Source organism: Urtica dioica, chromosome 7, assembly GCF_054948205.1.
Source record: "Urtica dioica subsp. dioica isolate 48M chromosome 7, U.dioica_male_clone48M_v1_H2, whole genome shotgun sequence".
NCBI lineage: Eukaryota > Viridiplantae > Streptophyta > Magnoliopsida > Rosales > Urticaceae > Urtica > Urtica dioica.
In genome coordinates, this window is record NC_142762.1 from 31,998,869 (window position 1) to 32,019,103 (window position 20,235).

Below are 20,235 nucleotides of genomic sequence, written 5' to 3' on the forward strand. Positions count from 1 at the left end.
ACCATATTTTTTTGCAGAAATTTAATTAGATAATGAAGAAGCAGTTAATAATTTTTGGGATTTCCTTTTTTTTATTTGTTTGAAAAATAATAAATTAAAATGGGATATTTCACATGTTATAAATTTTGCCACCTCAACAAATGATTATTTGACTAAAACATATAAAACGTTGGCTATATTGAAATTTCAACGTTTCAAAGTGACTACTTTACTAGAACTCCCTTTTTTTTTTATTAGACATTACATTCTCTTGTCAAACCGAACGCGATAAAAATAACATTCTCAAAAATCTATTTAAAACATTAACTTTTATAGTCAAACACTATAATCATACATTCTTGATAATCTTATTACTTTAATGACATTTCTGAGAATGTGATTACATTGCATTACCCTCAACCAAACATATATCTACATAGTTTTGTCATTAGAAGGATAGAAAACACACATAAAGAAAACGAGGAAGCAAAGTGAATCAGAGAAGATCTTGGCACGCATTGACATCGGACGCTTGCGATTCCAAAACCTCTTGTCCGGTGGGACTCACCAGAGCGGGAGACTCGCCCACGAGTTCCAGCCAGGAGAGTGGAGGAGCACAATCGCTTCCCTCCAAGAGGGCGCTTGTACTCCCTTGAGCACAAGAAACCAGGCTGGCCTTGTTTCCCTTGCTCGTAGTCTCACCTGGACTTACTCCGAGAATCTTCTCTGCCTCCGAATGGATTTCAGTTGTTGTCTTGCCTTTGCCTCTGCCTCTGCCTTTGCCTTTGCCTTTGCCTTTGCCTTTGCCTTTGATCTGTAATGCAAGAGGTTAGGTATAAAGATCCTACTGAAAAGCATTAAGGTTTGAAGAAAAGTGTGCTCGCCTCCTCTCGCCTGGGTACCCAGTCGTTGGACCGCAAATCAAGCAAATCTTGCAGCAATATTCTAATCCTCGGAGCCAACAAGGGACTCGTTGTAAATTCCTCCAATCGGCTATAATAAACGTCGTTCATGCTCCTCATTTCGGGAGAGTACTCATCCAAAAACTTACCAACTGTGTTCAAGTAAGCGCAAAGAGACTCGACATTTTCCTCTGCGGGGCACTCTTTGGGGTCGGTTCCTAAGAGGTTCTGTTTGACAAACCAATACATGATGATCAATATCAACCAACTCCGTGCATCATCACATTCTAGATATCATCTCAAAACAAACCCAACCTGACCTCAATAATATGATAGGCTGTCCGTTGACGCATCATCTTCTGCTTATGAAGCTCTCCAACAAACTTAATATTTCCAAGTGTACGGAGTTTGAGCAATCGTTCTTTGTCCACACGTTCGTGACCACTCAACTTCTCTAACTCCTGCCTGAGTTCCTCAGCGCATTCGAAAGTCTCTTGGCACTTATTCAAGAGGAGCCTCGAGAATGTGATATCTCTACCATCCGGCTCCTCTGACGGGAACGAGGGAAGATGGTATCTGAGATCGGAAAAGAGCACAGCATGTCGGGGGCAAAAGGTTGGGTCAAGAACAGCCTTATCATATATCTGCGAAACAACCTCCTAAAAAAAAAGTGAGAGCTGTTAGATTTAGAAATGTCAGGAAGATCATAAATGAAGATCCAGTTTGGATTAACTGATCATTAGTCTTACCTTCAACATGTTAACTGACGTAATGCGTGAGTCAACCATACAACGTGTCCTTGGATCAAACTTATCTGGCGTCACCTTATACATGAACCTGTGTTACAATTTACAAGAACAAATAAATATAACTACACATTGAAAGTCAACCAAATAAAAGGAAGTGACAGGGCAAATAACATGCACAGTTTTCTTTCTGTCCTTGGCTTTAAAAAGTTTAAACTTGAGAATTAAGATCCTAGGTAACCGAACTGTTTTAAATGAAGCTAATGAATATTTCTAAGTTGAAACAATTTTCCAGAATAGCATCAGGTTACAAAGTCAATCTATGCACACGTACGGAACTGTATAAAGAACACAATAACAATCATAAAAAGGTTTTCAAAGACGATCTACTTATTGGCTCTTCTTCCTCCCTTCTTTCCCGTATCGTTTTCCATGCTGTGTGTGTGTGTGTGTGTGTGTGTGTGTGAGAGAGAGAGAGAGAGAGAGAGAGAGAGAGAGAGAGAGAAAAGCTGAATGTATGTATCGCCACACTGAAACGTTAAAAAGAGATTGCGAGGATTTCTTTTTATTTTTCTACTTTTCTTTTGCTTTGGAAAAGTGAAAGGGAAATGCAGATGTAAGTGGGATTACTTCGTCGCGAAGGAGGGCGTAAAAAAGAAGGAAAAGACTATAACTTGCTTATATATTCTTTTTTTATCCAACCCAGAATTGAAAATGTTGATGGAAAACAAAAAAGCAATTTGAATAAATAGCTCTAATAATGATCTTTATTGCATCCATATAACCGAGAGCAGCTGTGGGACCCACATGTCAGGTGGATCAGCATTGAACTCTTCAATGCAATCAACTAAAATTGTTTTATTGTTTATTTGACAATACCACGTCATTTTCATTTTTACATATTAATATGCTTATTTGACAATACCATGTCATTTTCATTTTTACATATTAATATTATGAATTGCAATGATTATGATAAAGTAATCAATTCTAACACCAATGCCAACTATTTTTTAATATATAAAAAATACTAAACACACCAATGTTTTGAATAGAGTGGAACCCACTGTAAAACTAATAATGTCAAGTTTGCCAATATAAACTTTTGTCCACAAAACGAACAAAGATGTCTCTCATTGCTCTATCCCTCTTCCTCGTTCTTCATCGATAATCATCGGCCGTCATCGCCTCTCCCCCTTGTCGATCAATAAACTGTGACTGAAAAGGGAGCAAATTTTTTTTTCTTTCCAAACTTGTCAAGTATTTGATAATATCGACTTATTTTACCCTGATATCATTAACACTCTCTCCTCACACAATTCAATTCACCCTCTCTCTCACTTGAGTTTATGTTCATAATCCAGCCAAATTTTGCAATCTTTTTTTTAACCAACAAAGCAATTTGAGAGGCACTACGGCGTTTAGATTGGATGACGACCATCAGACCAAAAAAAGCAGACCAATTAAAACAGAGAGAGAGAGAGAGAGAGAGAGATAACGGGAGGTTAGGTTATTTCATAAAATTTGCCATTATTGTGTAAAACCTCAATGAGAGGCTTTTTGAGTCCTATATGTATCTTAGATCTGCCCTTAATTTAAAATAAGCTAAATTCTAAACTATTTATCAAGACTCAGAATTTTCGTTCATTTGTACAGCAAAACATCTTTGATATCACTCAGAGTCTGAGCTATATATAAACGAAGATAATTATAGAGTCATTTAGATGTTTCTAAATATAAAGGGAACCATCTGAAGAGTTACAAGTTACACTGATACATGAGCATATAAAACTATCAAAAAATGCCGAGTAGATCTCTCTCAAAGCATATAGCAAAATTGATTCCAAAACTTAAATAAATACCAAGTTTATTAAGATAAGCTTTTTTTCTAATTGCTCTCAAACCTTCTGGGCTTTGGCCGGCCGGCCCGAACCGTTGTCTCTTGACCGCCCGTTCTTCCGGCCTCTGCTGTGCCTACCTCCACCCCTGTATTTCACACCAAAAACATTAATCACAAATTCCGAGAAGAAAAAAAAAGACAGACTTTATTTAGGTAGCAATACAAATATCAAGAGTTCTCATTCTAACCTTCCACGGTTTCCTTTGAAATCACGGTGGTGCTTTTCTTGATTGCCGGCGAGAAGAGCTAGTCTTTTTCGGCATCACCTATAAAACAACCGCCTTCTGTGATGGGAAGATGGTTTCTGAGATGGGAAAAGAGCGCGGCATGTCGGGGGCAAAAGGCTGGGTCAAGAACAGCCTTATCATATATCTGTGAAACAACCGCCTAAAATGAAAAAAAATAAAAAAGTGAGAGCTGTTAGATTTAGAAATGTCAGGAAGATCATAAATGAAGATCCAGTTTGGATTAACTGATCATTAGTCTTACCATCAACATGTTAACTGACGTAATGCGTGAGTCAACCATACGACGTGTCCTTGGATCAAACTTATCTGGCGTCACCTTATACATGAACCTGTGTTACAATTTACAAGAACAAATAAATATAACTACACATTGAAAGTCAACCAAATAAAAGGAAGTGACAAGGCAAATAACATGCACAGTTTTCTTTCTGTCCTTAGCTTTAAAAAGTTTAAACTTGAGAATTAAGATCCTAGGTAACCGAACTGTTTTAAATGAAGCTAATGAATATTTCTAAGTTGAAACGATTTTCCAGAATAGCATCAGGTTACAAAGTCAATCTATGCACACGTACGGAACTGTATAAAGAACACAATAAGAATCATAAAAAGGTTTTCAAAGACGATCTACTTATTGGCTCTTCTTCCTCCCTTCTTTCCCGTATCGTTTTCCATGGTGTGTGTGTGTGTGTGTGTGTGTGTGTGTGTGTGTGTGAGAGAGAGAGAGAGAGAGAGAGAAAAGCAGAATGTACGTATCGCCGACACTGAAACGTTAAATAGAGATTGCGAGGATTTCTTTTCATTTTTCTACTTTTCTTTTGCTTTGGTAAAGTGAAAGGGAAATGCAGATGTAAGTGGGATTACTTCGTCGCGAAGGAGGGCGTAAAAAGAGAAGGAAAAGACTGATGGGTGCGTTTGGTTATCAACTCAAAAACTGAGTTTTCAAGAAGTGAAAATAGGAAACAAAATTGGAAAATGTGTTTGTTAAGGTGTTTTCGGAAAAAAATTTCAAAAAATTTTGAAGTTGTTTTGGAAAAAAAATAAATAAAAGGTGTTTTTGAAAAAAAAAATTCTTCTCTTATCTCCTCTTTCTCCTCATCTTCTCTTTTCATTCTTTCAAAAACAAAAATGAAAACTATACCAAACACTTTTTTCAGTTTTTTCACTTTCTCAAAAACAAAAATGAAAACTGTACCAAACAGCTTTTTGAAAACAACTACAAAACAGTTTTTCAGTACAACTACAAAAATTAAAAAACAGAAAACAAAAAAGAGTTTGAAAATGTTGATGGAAAACAAAAAAGCAATTTGAATAAATAGCTCTAATAATGATCTTTATTGCATCCATATAACCAAGAGCACTGCTATGATAATACAAGACACAGCTGTGGGACCCACATGTCAGGTGGATCACCTTAGAACATCTCCAATACAAGTAACAAAATGGTTTATTGCTTATTTGGCAATATCATGTCATTTTCATTTTTGCATATTAATATTATGAGTTGTAATGATTATGGTAAATTAGCCAATTCTGACACCAATGCCACTATTTTTTAGTATAAAAAAAAAATACTAAACACATCAATGTTTTGAATAGAGTGGGACCCACTGTAAAACTAATAATGACCTCGTTTGGCATAACTTTGTTTCTAAAAAAAATGCTTTTAGATTCAGTTTTTTAAAAAAACTGTTTTTTTTTTAAAACTAACGAGGTGTTTGGTAAACTGTTTATAAAACAGTTGTTACTGGTAACAAAAACTGATTTAGCGTTTGGTAAAATAAATATATTATAGTAAAAAGACTAAAATAGACCTGTTTTTAATAATTAAATAATAATTATTAATATGCTTATTTATATACATATATATGAATAATATTTTGTACGAGGATATTACAATAATTTATATACCAAACTTAAAAATATTTTTTCTAAAAGCTAAGAATCCTAACTTTTTCATCTCATGTACAAAATATAAAATCGCTTTTGAAGTATTTTTGTAAAAACAGTTTTACCAAACACCAGATAAACAGTTTAGTTTTTTCTAAAAACAAAAACATGGCTTTTAATCTGAACCAAACGCAACCAATGTCAAATTTGTCAATATAAACTTTTGTCCACAAAACGAACAAAAATGTCTCATTGCTCTATCCCTCTTCCTCGTTCTTCATCGATAATCATCGGCCGTCATCGCCTCTCCACCTTGTCAATCAATAAACTGTGACTGAAAAGGGAGCAAATTTTTCCTTTTTTTTCCAAACTTGTCAAATATTTGATTATATCGACTTATTTTACCCTGATATCATTAACATTCTCTCTCTCCTCCCACAATTCACCCTCTCTCTCACTTGAGTTTATGTTCATAATCCAGCCAAATTTTGCAATCTTTTTTTAACCAACAAAGCAATTTGAGAGGCACTACGGCGTTTAGATTGGATGACGACCATCAGACCAAAAAAGCAGACCAATTAAAACAGAGAGAGAGAGAGAGAGAGAGAGAGAGAGAGAGAGAGAGAGAGAGAGAGAGAGAGAGAGAGAGAGAGAGAGAGAGAGATAACGGGAGGTTAGGTTATTTCATAAAATTTGCCATTATTGTGTAAAACCTCAATGAGAGGCTTTTTGAGTCCTATATGTATCTTAGATATGCCCTTAATTTAAAATAAGCTAAATTCTAAACTATTTATCAAGACTCGGAATTTTCGTTCATTTGTACAGCAAAAGATCTTTGGTATCACTCAGAGTCTGAGCTATATATCAACGAAGATAATTATAGAGTCATTTAGATGTTTCTAAAATATAAAGGGAACCATCTGAAGGGTTAAAGTTACACTGATACATGAGCATATCAAACTATCAAAAAATGCCGAGTAGATCTCTCTCAAAGCATATACCAAAACTGATTCCAAAACTTAAATAAATACCAAGTTTATTAAGATAAGCTTTTTTTTCTAATTGCTCTCAAACCTTCTGGGCTTTGGCCGGCCGGCCCGAACCGTTGTCTCTTGACCGCCCGTTCTTCCGGCCTCTGCTGTGCCTACCTCCACCCCTGTATTTCACACCAAAAACATTCATCACAAATTCCGAGAAGAAAAAAAAAAGACGACTTTATTTAGGTAGCAATACAAATATCAAGAGTTCTCATTCTAACCTTCCGCGGTTTCCTTTGAAATCACGGTGGTGCTTTTCTTGATTGCCGGCGAGAAGAGCCCAGTAGTCTTTTTCGGCATCACCTATAAAAACAAAATAAATAAATAAATTAAAAAAAAAACCTGAAGACCAAACTAGTGTCAAGCAGAGAAATGGACAAATGATGCAATTGAAATTAAAATTTAAAAAAAAAAAAAATACTGTTGATGTGAGTAAAGTTGAATTTTTCGTTCATTTCGATTAACCATTAACCGAAATGATTTTGAGCAACAGAAATTTCTTTGGTTGGGTTAACCCAGATTATTAGCTGCTTTTAACCGAATTTTTTCGACTTTATTAGAGTTTCCTTAACAAAATCCCGATTAATCAGCTACTTTTATCTGTGAATCAGGAATATAAATTGGTTTAAAAATACATGAAATATTTTATGGAACCGAAGCTAAATCTTTTACCAGTGACTGGTTCTAGAGTAGCAATGAAGTTCTTCACAGCAAGACCGCCTTGATCGGCCAGGACAGCCGCGGCACGGGCTTTTTGGGCAGCTTCCGGCCCTTCGAATCTGATATACCCCGACTCGGCTCCCATGTTGAAATCAATAAACTACGGCCCACAGAAACACATTTCGAGTGTTAAATTTCATAGGGGAAAACAAAAAAGCAGGTCAATAATTTGATCAGGTATTAGGAGATACCTTGACAGTGCCAAATTTCTGGAAAACAGCCTTCAGATCTTCACGCATAACTACATCCTTGTTGTTGATGAAAGAAGCCGCCCTGGGCCTCTCTTCTTTCTTCTCACTCTCCTCCTCCGCCGCCGGAGAATCTTCTTCCGAGGCTTTCTCTTCCTCTTTGGTTTCCTTTTCATCGCTCTCCATCTCGTTTTTGTTCTCGAGATTCTCTGCCGGAACTTCTTCGTCTTTTTTGGCGGCTTCCTCGGATACTGGCAAAGCTTCTTCGCCATCGACACCGTTTTCCTGCTTGTCGGCCCCGTTCTGTTCCTCGGGGGCTTCGCTCGATGATGCCTTCTTTAATGCGAATGCAACGATTAAGCCTTTGGGGTAACTGCGATCATCGTTCATATTAATTATTACGTCGATAAAATCCTCGTAAATTAAATCGAGAGACGACATTGATACTCACTTGTCCTTAGGAGAACTCTTTTCTTTTGTATGTGAGTTCTCAAGCTCCTGTGTCTCCTTTTCCCTTTCTGCATCAAAATCCTTCCTGTGTTGGAGAATTTGGTATTACGAGTTGAATTTCACAAATATACAATTTCCTATCCTTTTTTTTTCTTTGTTTGAGATCAAATATAAGATGAATGTTTTCATTTTGTTCTCGTGTTTGTTGCTGATCTTCTTTCAATTCCCTCCGTTTAAAATACATGCATGTAAAAAAGAAGAAAGAAAATTTCCAAAGCTCTCTTTTTTACTCATTTGAGAATATCAGCCATTCAATTTAAGCATAAATGGTTTGAGGTCTACATGGACATCATTAAATTGAATAGTAATAATAGAGAACAGAAGACTTGAGAGAGACTATCACACAACAACATGTTCATGATGATTACTATTGAAAGATCAGAAACATGACGCATTTTTTTTTATGGCTTAACAAACTTACTTTGGTTTTAGCTCTAAATTAGCCCCGGCAAATTCAAAGCTCTGCTTTAATATCTTTTCAGCATCTTCCTCAGTGGAAAACTCGACCAAAGCAGTGCCGCAGAAAAACCTTTTGTCTGCAACATGACGAGGAAGCCTGACACTAGTGACCTGAAATGCCCAAATAAAAGCTCATACTCCAAGTTTCTTTCGTGAATAAATAAGCTGTTCAAGGGCTATTCAATCTTTTTATTAACCTCAACTACTTAAGAAGTAAGACTTCCAAACATAGAACTAAATTAAAAAAACAAATATGAGGATTCACCTTAAGTTATGAATATCAGAACCGATAGAAAAGTGTGCCTCAAACCTAAACAAGTAATTAAGCATATAACGAACCATATAACGAACCTTGGAAAATTTAGCGAAGAAAGCCTCCACATCATCTCGCTTTACATCGTGTTCAAACGGCGACACAGCCACCGTTCTAACATCCAATTGTTCTATCAACTCATCAGGTTTTGGCAACTCGGTACTCCGACCAACCTTTAAACCTTGATACCACAAAAGCGTTAAAATAATACTTAGTAAAATCCAACAATTAAACCAAAAAATATCTCACTCCAAGAATTCTGTGAGCAGCTCGTTTTCTTCATTTTGACAACTCAATAATTTTTTACAGATTTTTTTAATACTTTATAGACACTGAGTTTTTTTTCCAAACAACGAACCACCACATCAAATCAAGCCAAAACCACACGAACAAGCGTATATGAAAAACTCACCATCTTCAGAAATCTTAAGGAAAGTAGAATTTCTAAGAGTTTCGGCAACGGCTTTTACTGTATCATCGCTCACATCTTCAGGCTTCAAATCGCCCAAGTTGAGATGACCTCTCATCCGAGTGAACGAGCATATCAGTGCCAAACTAACCACTGTTTTCCCATCGTCAAGGTCAACGATTAACCAACACAGACACACCAAAATTTCGAAACCGAAATGTCTTTTTTTTTTTACAGAACTAAAATCTTTTAGCATAAAATAAAAAATCAAAAGAAAAATATGAACTTTACGAATATACAGACTTCGATAGGAAGGATACTTCCATTTTCGCTTTCGCTAACGGTGTTTTTGAGAAAGTTATCTCTGGGAAGATTGCTATCGCCGAAGTAAAACTCAACCTAAACATAGGAATGGACATTTTGAAGATTTTCAGATAAAGGCAAAAAAAGAATATACACACAAATATATACTACAACAACAATATAGCGAACCTGTCGAATAACTTTCTTGGAGGTCTCTTCGTCTAGGGAAGCCGACGCCATTGAAACGAGGGGAGAGAGAGAAGGGGTAGAGAGAGAAGGGTTTTTAGGGTTTTTGGAGGAGAGAGAGTGGAACGTACTTTTTTTAGTTTTGGGGGCTTTATAAGTGTGGTGATGTTTCAAGAGTAGACAAAGAGGTCCCTGTTTTAAACGAGAATTTTCATTTCGTACAATTTTTTTTTTAATAAGACGGATTTTCCATTAAAATTGGGTAAAAAAACTCATCCAAACAAGAGAAAAACACCTTAATACATGGAACACCTCAAACTTAAGTCAAAGTGAACATAACACTAAGTTCCGGTAATCGTACGTTTTGTGCACGCTTCTGACAAGAGGAAGAACGACGAGCACAATATTCGAGCACACATATGGCTCTTTCAACAAACCAATAATGGTTGATGGAAAGGTTCACTCAACCTCGGTCCGATGACCACGACGAAGATGTCTTTTCAGTTTGTATAGAGCAAAATCTAACAGGAAATCCATATCGGGATAATGGACAACGGCTAATCCGACTCCATAACAAAACAATGCAAACAAAATGTTGCTACCAAATAAACCATTCGAAATTATTCTTAAACTGAAAAAACCCAACATAAAATTAAAACTAGCCACCAGAGTTGGGTACACAACACCGAGAAGCCATGCCTCACTGTCCTCTCCGCGGAACAGCCATGCCATCACGCCGTCGCAGCCATGCAGCCTCGTCCCTGTCACCGAGGAGCCAAACCATAACAGCGTTACCGAGGAGTCACGCCACTCTGCTCCCGTCGCCGAAAAACCACGCCGCACCCTTGACGTCACTGAGGAGACACACAGCGTCGTCGCCATTGTCGAAGAGCCACACAACGCCGTCCCCGTCGCCGGAAAGCCACGTAGCGCCGTCGCCAGAGAGCCACGTAGCGATGTCGCCGAAGAGGCGTGCAACGTCGTCGCCTGAGAGGAGTCACATAGCACAGCCACTGTCGCCGAGAACACGCCGCAACGCACAGCTATGACATGAATCTTCGTTGTTGCTTCTCTACCCTGGTTGCTTTCCGTCGCACCTTCTCCCCCGGAACCGAAAGACACCCAGCAATGATCGGAGTCCTTGCCGAGATCGGCCCCAAGAAAGAGAAAAAAAAAACTAGATCTAGATCTAGATCTGAAAAACCAGAGAGAGTTAGAGGAGAGAGAATGTGTCCTGCACTTTTTTTCATTTCGTACACTTGATAAGCAAGGATTCCTCTCGCGATCGTACCGCATTTTTATTTTGGGATATCTCACACCCTACTGTGGTATTCGATGAACGTTCGAAGTATCTCGTACCGTATGGTATACCACATTTCACGAGATATGTCGCTCAAAAAAAGATATTCCGCAGGGTATTTGAACAACTTTTTAATTAGGATTTTGTATAAATTTAAGATACACAATAAATTAAATTTTAAAATAAAGTTTTAACATTCCACACATAAAATTCTAAATAGAATACAAATCAATACACATGTTATAGAGAGTTCCCAAACAAAGTCACACTAAATAAATAAAAAAAGGAGTATTTACAATAATCCCCCCTGAACTCCTGCACGAATAACCCGATGCCCCTTGTACTTGAAAACCTTACATGACAAACCTTAAAAACATGCATTGTATCAATTATAGTCCTTCTGTCATGTTTTTTTTTAACGGACATCCAATTTTTTTTAACACGTTATGTTATGTGACCACTTTTGTTGAAAAAAATTACCTAAATATCCTTATTAAAAGTAAAATAAAAATGATTAATAAATAACAAAAAATAAAACCAATAAAGTTCAATTTGTCTGCGAGTTTCAACTCTCTGATGTTTGGCGGCTATTCTTCTATGAAGCATCTCGATATCTCCGGCAACAAGTTCCACGGCAGCGTCTCGCGCGATCTCCGACTGCTCCAACCTCGACTTCCTCAGCGTTTCTAGTAACCCGTTCAACGCTTCGATTCCGAGTTCTTTCTCGTCAGAGACTCTCAGGTCTCTGTCTCTCTCCAACACTGCTCCGGCCTCGTTGATCTCGATTTGTCTGAGAACGAGATCTCCGGCTCCGTCCCCGCCGCACTCAGCGCTTGCTCGGAGCTGAAAACAATCGAGTTGTCTAGGAACAACTTGTCCGATGTTTTTCCGACTGCGTTCATGAAGCTCAAGAACCTCAAGTCTCTCAGCCTCTCTGAAAACTGGGTCTATGGCAAGCTTCTGACCTCCCTTTCGGATTTTCCAAACCCGGAAACCGTAGATCTAAGCTCCAACAACCTCACAGGAAAGCGTCCGATCGGCCTCTGCAACGGAAGTCTCAGCGGCAATCCCGATCGGCCTCTCGATCGCTCACGAAGCTCCAAGATCTAATCGTCTGGCTCAATGACCTCAGCAGCGAGATTCCGGGGGAGTTCTCGGAGATGAATTCGTTGGAGAATCTGATCCTCAACTTCAACCAGCTCAGCGGCGAAATCCTGTCGGGACTAAGCAATCCTTAAGCTGAGCAACAATTCCTTCTCCGGCAACATCTCGACGGGCCTCAGAGACTGGAAGAGCCTCATCTGGCTCGACTTCAACACCAACTTCCTCAACGGAACGATCTCGCAGGCCATCTTCTTCATTAGATTTTTTAATTTTAAACAAAATAATAATAAAAATAAATAATATAAATAAATAAAAAATACATTTTTACCCTTAATTTCTTAACACCGTTTGAAATTTTTTAACAGAAGGACTCATTTTGATACAATGCAAGATTTCAAGGTTTGTCGTCTACGTTTTTTTAGTACAAGGGGCAAAGTGTTAATCATGCAGGAGTTCAGGGTGGATCCTTGTAAATACTCCAAAAATAAAACAAATACAGATACACGTAATAGAGAGTTCTCACACAAAACAATACAAAATATAATAAGTGTACTACAAACCAAAGCATAGTAAAAAAAATAGAGTTCACAGTCATTGTCGCTACTCGTTGGTAGAGTATCGGGGACCTTGAAATGTATGAGGTTGTTGGTCTTGCATCAGGCAATACTCGTACCAAGTCATCATGTGAGCATATGTAGTTATAATAAATCCATATCAACAATCCATTAAAAAAAATACTCAACAATCCATTCAAAAATCAACAAAAAATTTAAATTTCAAATTTTGAAGCTTACCGAGCGGAAGACGCGGTACACAGGGAGATTTGAGCAGCTTTATGCCTCCACCGGACGAGAAACGACCCTCCCGCGCAAGATCCGGCGAGATCTACTCAGATCTGGTCTTCGGTCGCGCGAGAAACGAAGCTTCAGCTTCTCTTCTTCTCTTGCGGAAAGAACACGAAAATGAGGGGAAAATGAGCAAAATAACATTACAGTCGGACGAGAAAACGAGGGTATTTATAACGCGAGAAGTTGCACGAGATTTCGTGAGATTTAGCTAAAATTGCGAGATATACTTATACCTCTCTCGCATACTTCTAAAATGCGAGATCTCGTGCGAGATACCTCCATCTCGCGTGAGATTTTAATCCTTGTTGATAAGTAGCAAAATCTAAGTCACAATTTTGTATTTTTATTTTATTTTAAATATCTGTCAATATTAGACTGACATAATAAAAAATAAAAATAAAAAAATACTCGATTTAGATTTTTTTTTTCCCTCTTGTTTCATTGTGTGATGATTTACGATGCATTTTATGATAGCTTGCGATGATTTGGAATGAAACTTATTAGAAACTGAAAATTTCGTTTTTTTTTTTTTATATTTTTGAAAGTTTTCGGATTATTTGCGATGCGTTTCTGCTTCGTTGCGATACTTCCGAAAAGTGGGCAATTTGTAGATGTTCCGTGAGAAAACAAACAACTTTACAATAAACTATTTTTTTTTTCAATTAACCTAGGTTAATTGTTTTTTATTCGATTAAAATTAACCGTACGATTAATTTTAAGCGAAAATTCAATTAAAATTAACCGTACGGTTAATTTTAACCGAATAATTTCGATTAAAATTTAAATCAAAATTTTTTCTTTAACCGAATTTTTTTCTTGACTTGATACACTTTGTATGGATCTTGATATGGTGGTTGGGGTTGTGAATTATAAAGTTGTGGTGGATATTGAAGAACTTGTTGTGAGGAATTTCGACGAGAACTTCGACCAGAAGAGTTTCGATGAGATCGGGACATTTTTCAAAAATTATAACAATATACTAAAAATATATTTGATAATTATGTAAGAAAATTATATAATAAAAATAAATATTTAAGAAGATTTTATGAAAATTTGAGTAATGAAAGAGAGTGAAATTATTATATTGTGAAATGTGAAAAAATATTGTGAACGATGATGACATTTAAAGGAGAATAAAATAAAAATATAAAAAAAATATAAAAAATATTGTACGTTACATTGAGACTGAATGAAGCAGCCAAATTTATTAAACCAATTTATTTATGGCCGTTGGATTTGCAACGGTCACAAATCCAACGGCCCAGTTTAAAAATAAAAAATAAAACAAACTGTCAGAGAAAGAACCGGAAGAGGCGGTAGGAAGCTGTTCCGCGCGCTGTCGTTCACTCTCTTCAACCGGAAGGAATCCTTCCGCGCACCATTCACGGCCGGAAGGAAGCGAAATTCCATTGTCCTTCCATGCCACAAGCCCACCTTTGAATCAAAACCCACAGTTTGCTTAATCTTTCAAGTGGATTTCGAAAAGTTTGTGACTCGCAACCACATATTCTCACAAGAGAAATAGGGTGATATTTTTTAAACAATCTGGAATCGGCATGAGAACAATCCTCATATAGAGCCATGTTTTAATTCTTTAGAGTAATATATATCATACGTGAAACAGGAGATAGATATATCAAGAAGGGATTCAAAATATAACCACGCAAATATGATAAATTGTTTAAGACTTAATAGAAGCCACAATCTCTGTTAGTAAAACCAACCATAGATTATCATCATCATCAATAGGAACACCAAATCAGCTTTTCTCTTCCTTTCAAGGATCTTCTGTTATGTCCCTTTTTCCTATTTCGTCGTATTAGCACACACATTATTACCCTTTTACGGGTTTGTCGGGTCAAGGAAGGCCACGGAATCGCAAATGAAAACGACTGAATACTCATATTACGGGGTATTGGGCAATTTCACAAGCTCACATAAAATCCTCTTCCAGTTCCTGCAGCGACTTGCTTGTCCCGGCTATCTGTTTGTTCGATGTCATCTTTTCAGAGACCATCAAACCTTTGTAGCTCCTCAGCTCGGCTTGCCTCTCCTTCTCAAGCCTATCCATCTCTTCCCGCCGTTTCTACATTAATAAACATTTCAATTAGACTAAGGGTGTGCTTATATATCGTACCCCCTTTTTAATTTTTTTTTTCTTCATATCATGTATGGCTATTTATATCTAGGCATCAGAGCTCAATACCTCCAGCGAGCACATAGTAAACAAATAATAGATCAGACCCAAGATGAATGAGCCCAAAAATACATCATCTTGAAATGCATATTAGTCACATATAAGGTCATCTCTCGTTATCAATTAATTTTAAGATGGAATCTCAAATAAACAATTTTTTATTTATTTATAGCCGAGAGTTTAGTCGGCCCTAGAAATTCGATCGGGAGGCCTCCCAATGTTCCCCAAGACTTACTATTTATTTTCCTTTTATATCTTCTTGTTACGCAGTAGAACCTTAGGATATATAGAGAATTTCGAAAAACTTACTTTGTCTCTGAGGTGCAATTTTCTCTCAGCCCTTTCGGCGGCGTTTACCGCTTCTCGCTCAGCTGCAAGTGTCATTACGTCTTTGATAAGTGAGTAACACGCCAGGATTGCAAGAATTTGGGGGAGATGATATCGGAAATGAGTAGAGCAATGAATTATGGCATCACATTTATCAACTTATACATGGTTATATAAATTCCCTGACCCGAGGCACCAAATCAGTTTATATAAATTCAGGCCGACCCAACAACAAGGTTCTGTCTGACTCTGGTCAGTGAGTGAGACATATTCTTTATCTCAAAAAAGAAACTAACATAGAAGGAAGAGTATGCACTTTACCTTTCAGATCAGGCTTTCTTTCGACCTTGGTCTTGTTTAGCCGGTTAACTATATCATTAATCCGCTTCTCGACCCTCACGGTTCGGACCTACATAACAAAAAGCATAAATAAATAAATCCTCTCTAAGCATCAAATGTTACGAATCAAATAGACCCGAGAAAAAAAAAGCGTACCATCTTTGAGTTATAGAAACCAACTTGACCAACCTCCATAGAGGCAGTTTTCTTCAAATTGGACCACGGTGTGTAAACAACATCAATATTGTTCACCTTGTTACCTGTAAAACAAAAAAGAAAATTCCCTTGACCCAACGAAAAAAGAAACACACAGAAACAAAATACACAGATATTATGGAAGCAACATCGAAGAATTACCCTGGATGGAATTAGCTTTGACGAGCTGAGCGCAATCCTCGAGCACGCCTTCACTCAAGTCATCAATGCCCTGACCTTTTTGCATCCGTATATAAACATGGGCAGAGGACATTTTGTCAACATGAAACCTAAAACAAGGAAAGAAAATAGAACCCTTATTATGAATTCATCTTTAAAGGCTTGACCTCTGATTGTTCAAATTTACAGCACAGACTCTGAAATGAATCAATAAAATATAGAATAAAAAATAGGATACATAACTGTATATATTTGAATTTGTGGTTCAGATACGAAAATCAGAGCCTTCAGTATCTAAACCAAGTTTTCATAGGAAAAACGGAAGTTCGAAAATTGCAACGATTAAACGGAGAAATCACGCGAAGTGAAGAGATAAATTTGGGCATTTGGGTTAGAGCGAAAAGAAAAGAGAGAATTCGTACCAAATGTCTTCAGGGAAGCCGTACTTGATGAGCTCTTCGTTCTCGAATTTGTCTAGCCCCATGAAAATCGTGTAGTCTCCGCATTCCGGTCGGGCCTTGAAGTAGAACACCATGGCTTCGCTTTTGGCTTCTCAGAAGAAGAGAACGAGACAGACAGACTTTCTCTTTGACAATTCCCCAAGTGGTGAGAGAGAGAGAGAGTTCTTTGGTAATTATTAGAAAAGCTTTTTTGGGCTTTTATTTTGGTCCTTCCTCTACGAGCCCAAAACAGTATATTGTGAAATATTTAGTTTAATCAGAAAAAATTATCAGGTGAGTTTCGAAATTAAAAAATTGCATGTTTTCAAATTTAACACTAATTTTGAAATTGTAAAGATGCTGGATAGTAAATATTTACTTATAAATTGTAAACGTTCACGCATAATCTAAAACAAAATAAATAGTTTCGTAAATTTGAAAACTTACAACGTAGTTTTTGAGTAGTGAATCTTGTCTAGTATGCGCATGATTAGTACGCCGCTTTATTAACTGCATATAAAACTATTGATACAGTTTTTTTTTTAAAGTAGCTTTGTTGCAAGTGAATATTGAACTCACAACTTTCATTTTGAAAATGAGGTAAAATTACCAACTAAGCTATGCCAGGAAGAATCGTTGATTCAATAAATTGATTTATTTCAACGTCTACAGATTTAACGAGTGCAAGTGTGATACTATTCAAGCACACAACCGTCTATTTCTAAACCACGAGATAATAAAAATCAGGGCAATAATGTAGAACGCGGACTCAGTCCCACGTAAAGAAACCAAACAATTAAACCCATGCACTTCAAGCTAAATGGGAAGAAATATCAAGCCTTGAAAAAAAAAACGAGAGAAAAATATAGGATGCGCACATAAACCAAATATTATTATCAAGACCCAACCAGGGCCGGCCTAACGAATAATGAGGCCTTAGGCGAAAACTAAAAATTTGGCCTTTTTAATAAATTAATAAATATTAAAAGAAAAATTCACAGGCATACATCAAAACACCCCATGACCATGACCATATATTGATAGGAGGCGCAAAGACAAAGCCATAAATTTTAGGTTTAGATTTGCTAACTATTTTAAATGTTCACTAAAAACGACTGATTATATAATTACAAAACTACTCATAATAAACGTGAAAAAATATAAAGGAAAAATAAATAAACTTACATTAATAATTTATTTTTGCATTTAATATCAGGTTTCGTGAGGTTGAATCACACTACTACAAATTTGGTTTTCTGATGCGCATGACTATCAGGTGCGACTAGTCGCACCGAAAAGTCGCATCTAAATGACTTTCGGGTTTGTCAACCCGAAGTCCAAAAAATTTCGCTAAAATTGTTTTTGCTTTTGAGTATTAGGTGCGACTAGTCGCACCTGATAGTTAAAAAAAAAACTATCAGGTGCGACAAAGTTGCACCTACTAGTTTAAAATTTTAAGCGGGTCAATAATTAATTTGATAACATGTTAATGTTTAGTAATATGTTTAGGTTAGTGTTTTGTTTAAATTTGTTTTGTTTTAATTAGTTTTGATTTATTGTAATTTATCAATTAGGGATTGTAATTTGTCTAATAATTACATGAATAGGTTGTTTAGTTTAAAATTAGTTAATGAAATTAAAATTGTAATTGTAATATGCTACTTTGAAATTGATTAGTAATTGTATTGATAATTTCACATGTTTAATAATTTAATTAGTTTAGGTTAAAATTAAGTTTTAATTGTGTTTTGTGACATGTTTTGATAGTTTATGATATTTTGTTTATTTCGATTTTTTATTTATAAAATGTTATGGCCGAACCACGGAGGTTCAGTTTAGGGCGGAGCTTATTTATAGGATACTCCTGAATGGTTTGTATTTGTTTTTAAATAATTTTACAGGTTTTTGGTAAGCCTGTATAATAGGGGAAACTCTGCCGAAATTTCGGTAGAGTTTCGAATCAATTAGTCTAAAAACTCCTAATTTATTCAATGTCAAGATTGGTATGTCGGGATAGGTCCCTCGATCCCGAGATCCTCGTATCTCTTGGCTCAGACTCAGGACGAGAGCTCATCATCAGGTTCGTCATCGAGGCGCATTCTAGATCCAGTGGTTAGCGAGCTACAAGCAGCGTTGGCCGCACAACAGGTCGCAATGGAAGAGATGAGGCGTGAGCAACGAGCTCAGATGGAGGCCTTTCAGCGACAATTCTTTGCCTACACACAGCAGCATATGTCTCCTATGCAGACATCCCCCGCGATGCTGCACCCTGGGACGACGCCGCCATCAGCTTCAATGTCGAATGCTCAGACGCCGCCATCAGCTTCAATGCCGAATGCTCAGACGTCATATTCGGTAGAGTTTCAGCGGCATCGTCCGAGCGGCAGCGCACCAGGACGCCAATGCGCACGAGGAAGATCTGGCGGAAAAGGAGGTCGTGCATTGAAGAATTGGAATCCTCCGAGTGAAAAAGAGAAACAAAAGGAATAGGTTGTAATTTTTTTTTAATTTATTGAACGTAAATTATCAAATTTATATTTGTTAATATTAGAATTTCTATTAAATGATCTATATCATTATTATCTGAATCAAATATATATATATATATATATATAATAATTATTATTAAAATTATTTAATTAATTTTATAAAAAAAAACAATTATAAGCTGATTCTAATAGAATCAGCTTCATAATATGCTAATTCTATTAGAATCAGCATTTAATAAAAAAAAAGCTAAAGAGTTTCAGATGCGACTAGTCGCATTTGAAACTCTATATCCCGCCTAAATATATTGTTTTAGAGTACATGTAAGTGCGACTTTTGGTGCGAAAAGTCGCACCTAAATTGTCGCACTTGATAGTTACGACTTTCAGGTGCGGACTTTCGCACCTAATATCATCAGGTGCGGACTTTTAGGTGCGACTTTGTTGTACCTAAAGTCACACCTGAAAGTCTCATCAGGTGCGGCTTTTGAACTTTCAGAGTCGCACCTTATGTTATATTTTGTACTAGTGTCACGACAAGCAAGGAACTACCAAATGTACTTTGGTCTTAATTTTCCCTATCCGATGAGGGATGCTTCGAAGGAGAAAAATAGAAAACTATATACATGAAAATGCGAAAGGTTTAAATTTTGTTATATTTATCATTCATTCTTATAAGATATAAATGTTACGATGACGTCTTTAATTTAAATAATATAAAATTTCAATTTTGAATTTCTAATACTGAAGCATACAAAGCCTTTTTTTTTCTTTCTAATGTCTAAAAAATTCCACTAACTATTCGGGTCAAAGCATAGCTAGTGATATTTTCGACTATTTGACTCGTACTATCTAGGGTTACTTAGTTACATCATCCTAAATTACTTATTTCTAATGCATCCCATCTAAATTTTTTATCAATAAAACTTAAAATTGAGTAGAGTACAAAAATCATATATTTTATATTTAGTATCACTATAAATGTTTTTTTTTTGCATCAACATTTAGAACCCACATGGTTTGATCTAGGGC

The 20,235-nt window shown here is 36.6% G+C and overlaps 3 protein-coding genes and 2 long non-coding RNA genes across 6 annotated transcripts; all 5 read right to left on the minus strand.

Annotated features, from left to right (window-relative positions):
- Positions 1 to 274: 274 nt before the first annotated feature.
- On the minus strand, positions 275 to 2,160 carry LOC149390845 (eukaryotic translation initiation factor-like). Its single transcript, XM_089619222.1, has 5 exons — positions 2,018 to 2,160; positions 1,631 to 1,718; positions 1,202 to 1,540; positions 864 to 1,109; positions 275 to 793 (listed from the first exon to the last, which is right to left on the minus strand). Exons 1-5 carry the CDS (start codon positions 2,059 to 2,061, stop codon positions 476 to 478), a joined length of 1,035 nt encoding a protein of 344 aa, XP_089475348.1. The 5' UTR covers positions 2,062 to 2,160; the 3' UTR covers positions 275 to 475.
- Positions 2,161 to 3,292: 1,132 nt separating this feature from the next.
- LOC149390846 (uncharacterized) lies at positions 3,293 to 3,794 on the minus strand. The gene is made up of 2 exons (XR_016300106.1): positions 3,716 to 3,794; positions 3,293 to 3,613 (listed from the first exon to the last, which is right to left on the minus strand). It is a non-coding gene; the product is annotated as an uncharacterized LOC149390846 (long non-coding RNA).
- A 30-nt stretch (positions 3,795 to 3,824) lies between these two features.
- Positions 3,825 to 4,605, minus strand: LOC149390847 (uncharacterized). The gene is made up of 3 exons (XR_016300107.1): positions 4,404 to 4,605; positions 4,017 to 4,104; positions 3,825 to 3,914 (listed from the first exon to the last, which is right to left on the minus strand). It is a non-coding gene; the product is annotated as an uncharacterized LOC149390847 (long non-coding RNA).
- A 1,934-nt stretch (positions 4,606 to 6,539) lies between these two features.
- On the minus strand, positions 6,540 to 9,948 carry LA1 (La protein 1). Its single transcript, XM_089619221.1, has 10 exons — positions 9,791 to 9,948; positions 9,619 to 9,697; positions 9,302 to 9,451; positions 8,928 to 9,070; positions 8,539 to 8,687; positions 8,059 to 8,142; positions 7,611 to 7,980; positions 7,372 to 7,519; positions 6,921 to 7,002; positions 6,540 to 6,818 (listed from the first exon to the last, which is right to left on the minus strand). Exons 1-10 carry the CDS (start codon positions 9,839 to 9,841, stop codon positions 6,731 to 6,733), a joined length of 1,344 nt encoding a protein of 447 aa, XP_089475347.1. The 5' UTR covers positions 9,842 to 9,948; the 3' UTR covers positions 6,540 to 6,730.
- Positions 9,949 to 14,673: 4,725 nt separating this feature from the next.
- Positions 14,674 to 16,903, minus strand: LOC149390849 (coiled-coil protein). 2 transcript variants are annotated; one of them, XM_089621008.1, is made up of 6 exons: positions 16,700 to 16,903; positions 16,260 to 16,387; positions 16,059 to 16,162; positions 15,885 to 15,972; positions 15,546 to 15,607; positions 14,674 to 15,125 (listed from the first exon to the last, which is right to left on the minus strand). In XM_089621008.1, the coding sequence occupies exons 1-6, from the start codon at positions 16,810 to 16,812 to the stop codon at positions 14,973 to 14,975; spliced, it is 648 nt and encodes a 215-aa protein (XP_089477134.1). In that variant the 5' UTR covers positions 16,813 to 16,903; the 3' UTR covers positions 14,674 to 14,972. The 2 variants fall into 2 exon arrangements, with proteins under 2 accessions (XP_089477134.1, XP_089477133.1); XM_089621007.1 differs by having other exon boundaries at positions 15,546 to 15,625.
- Between the last annotated feature and the right edge of the window lie 3,332 nt (positions 16,904 to 20,235).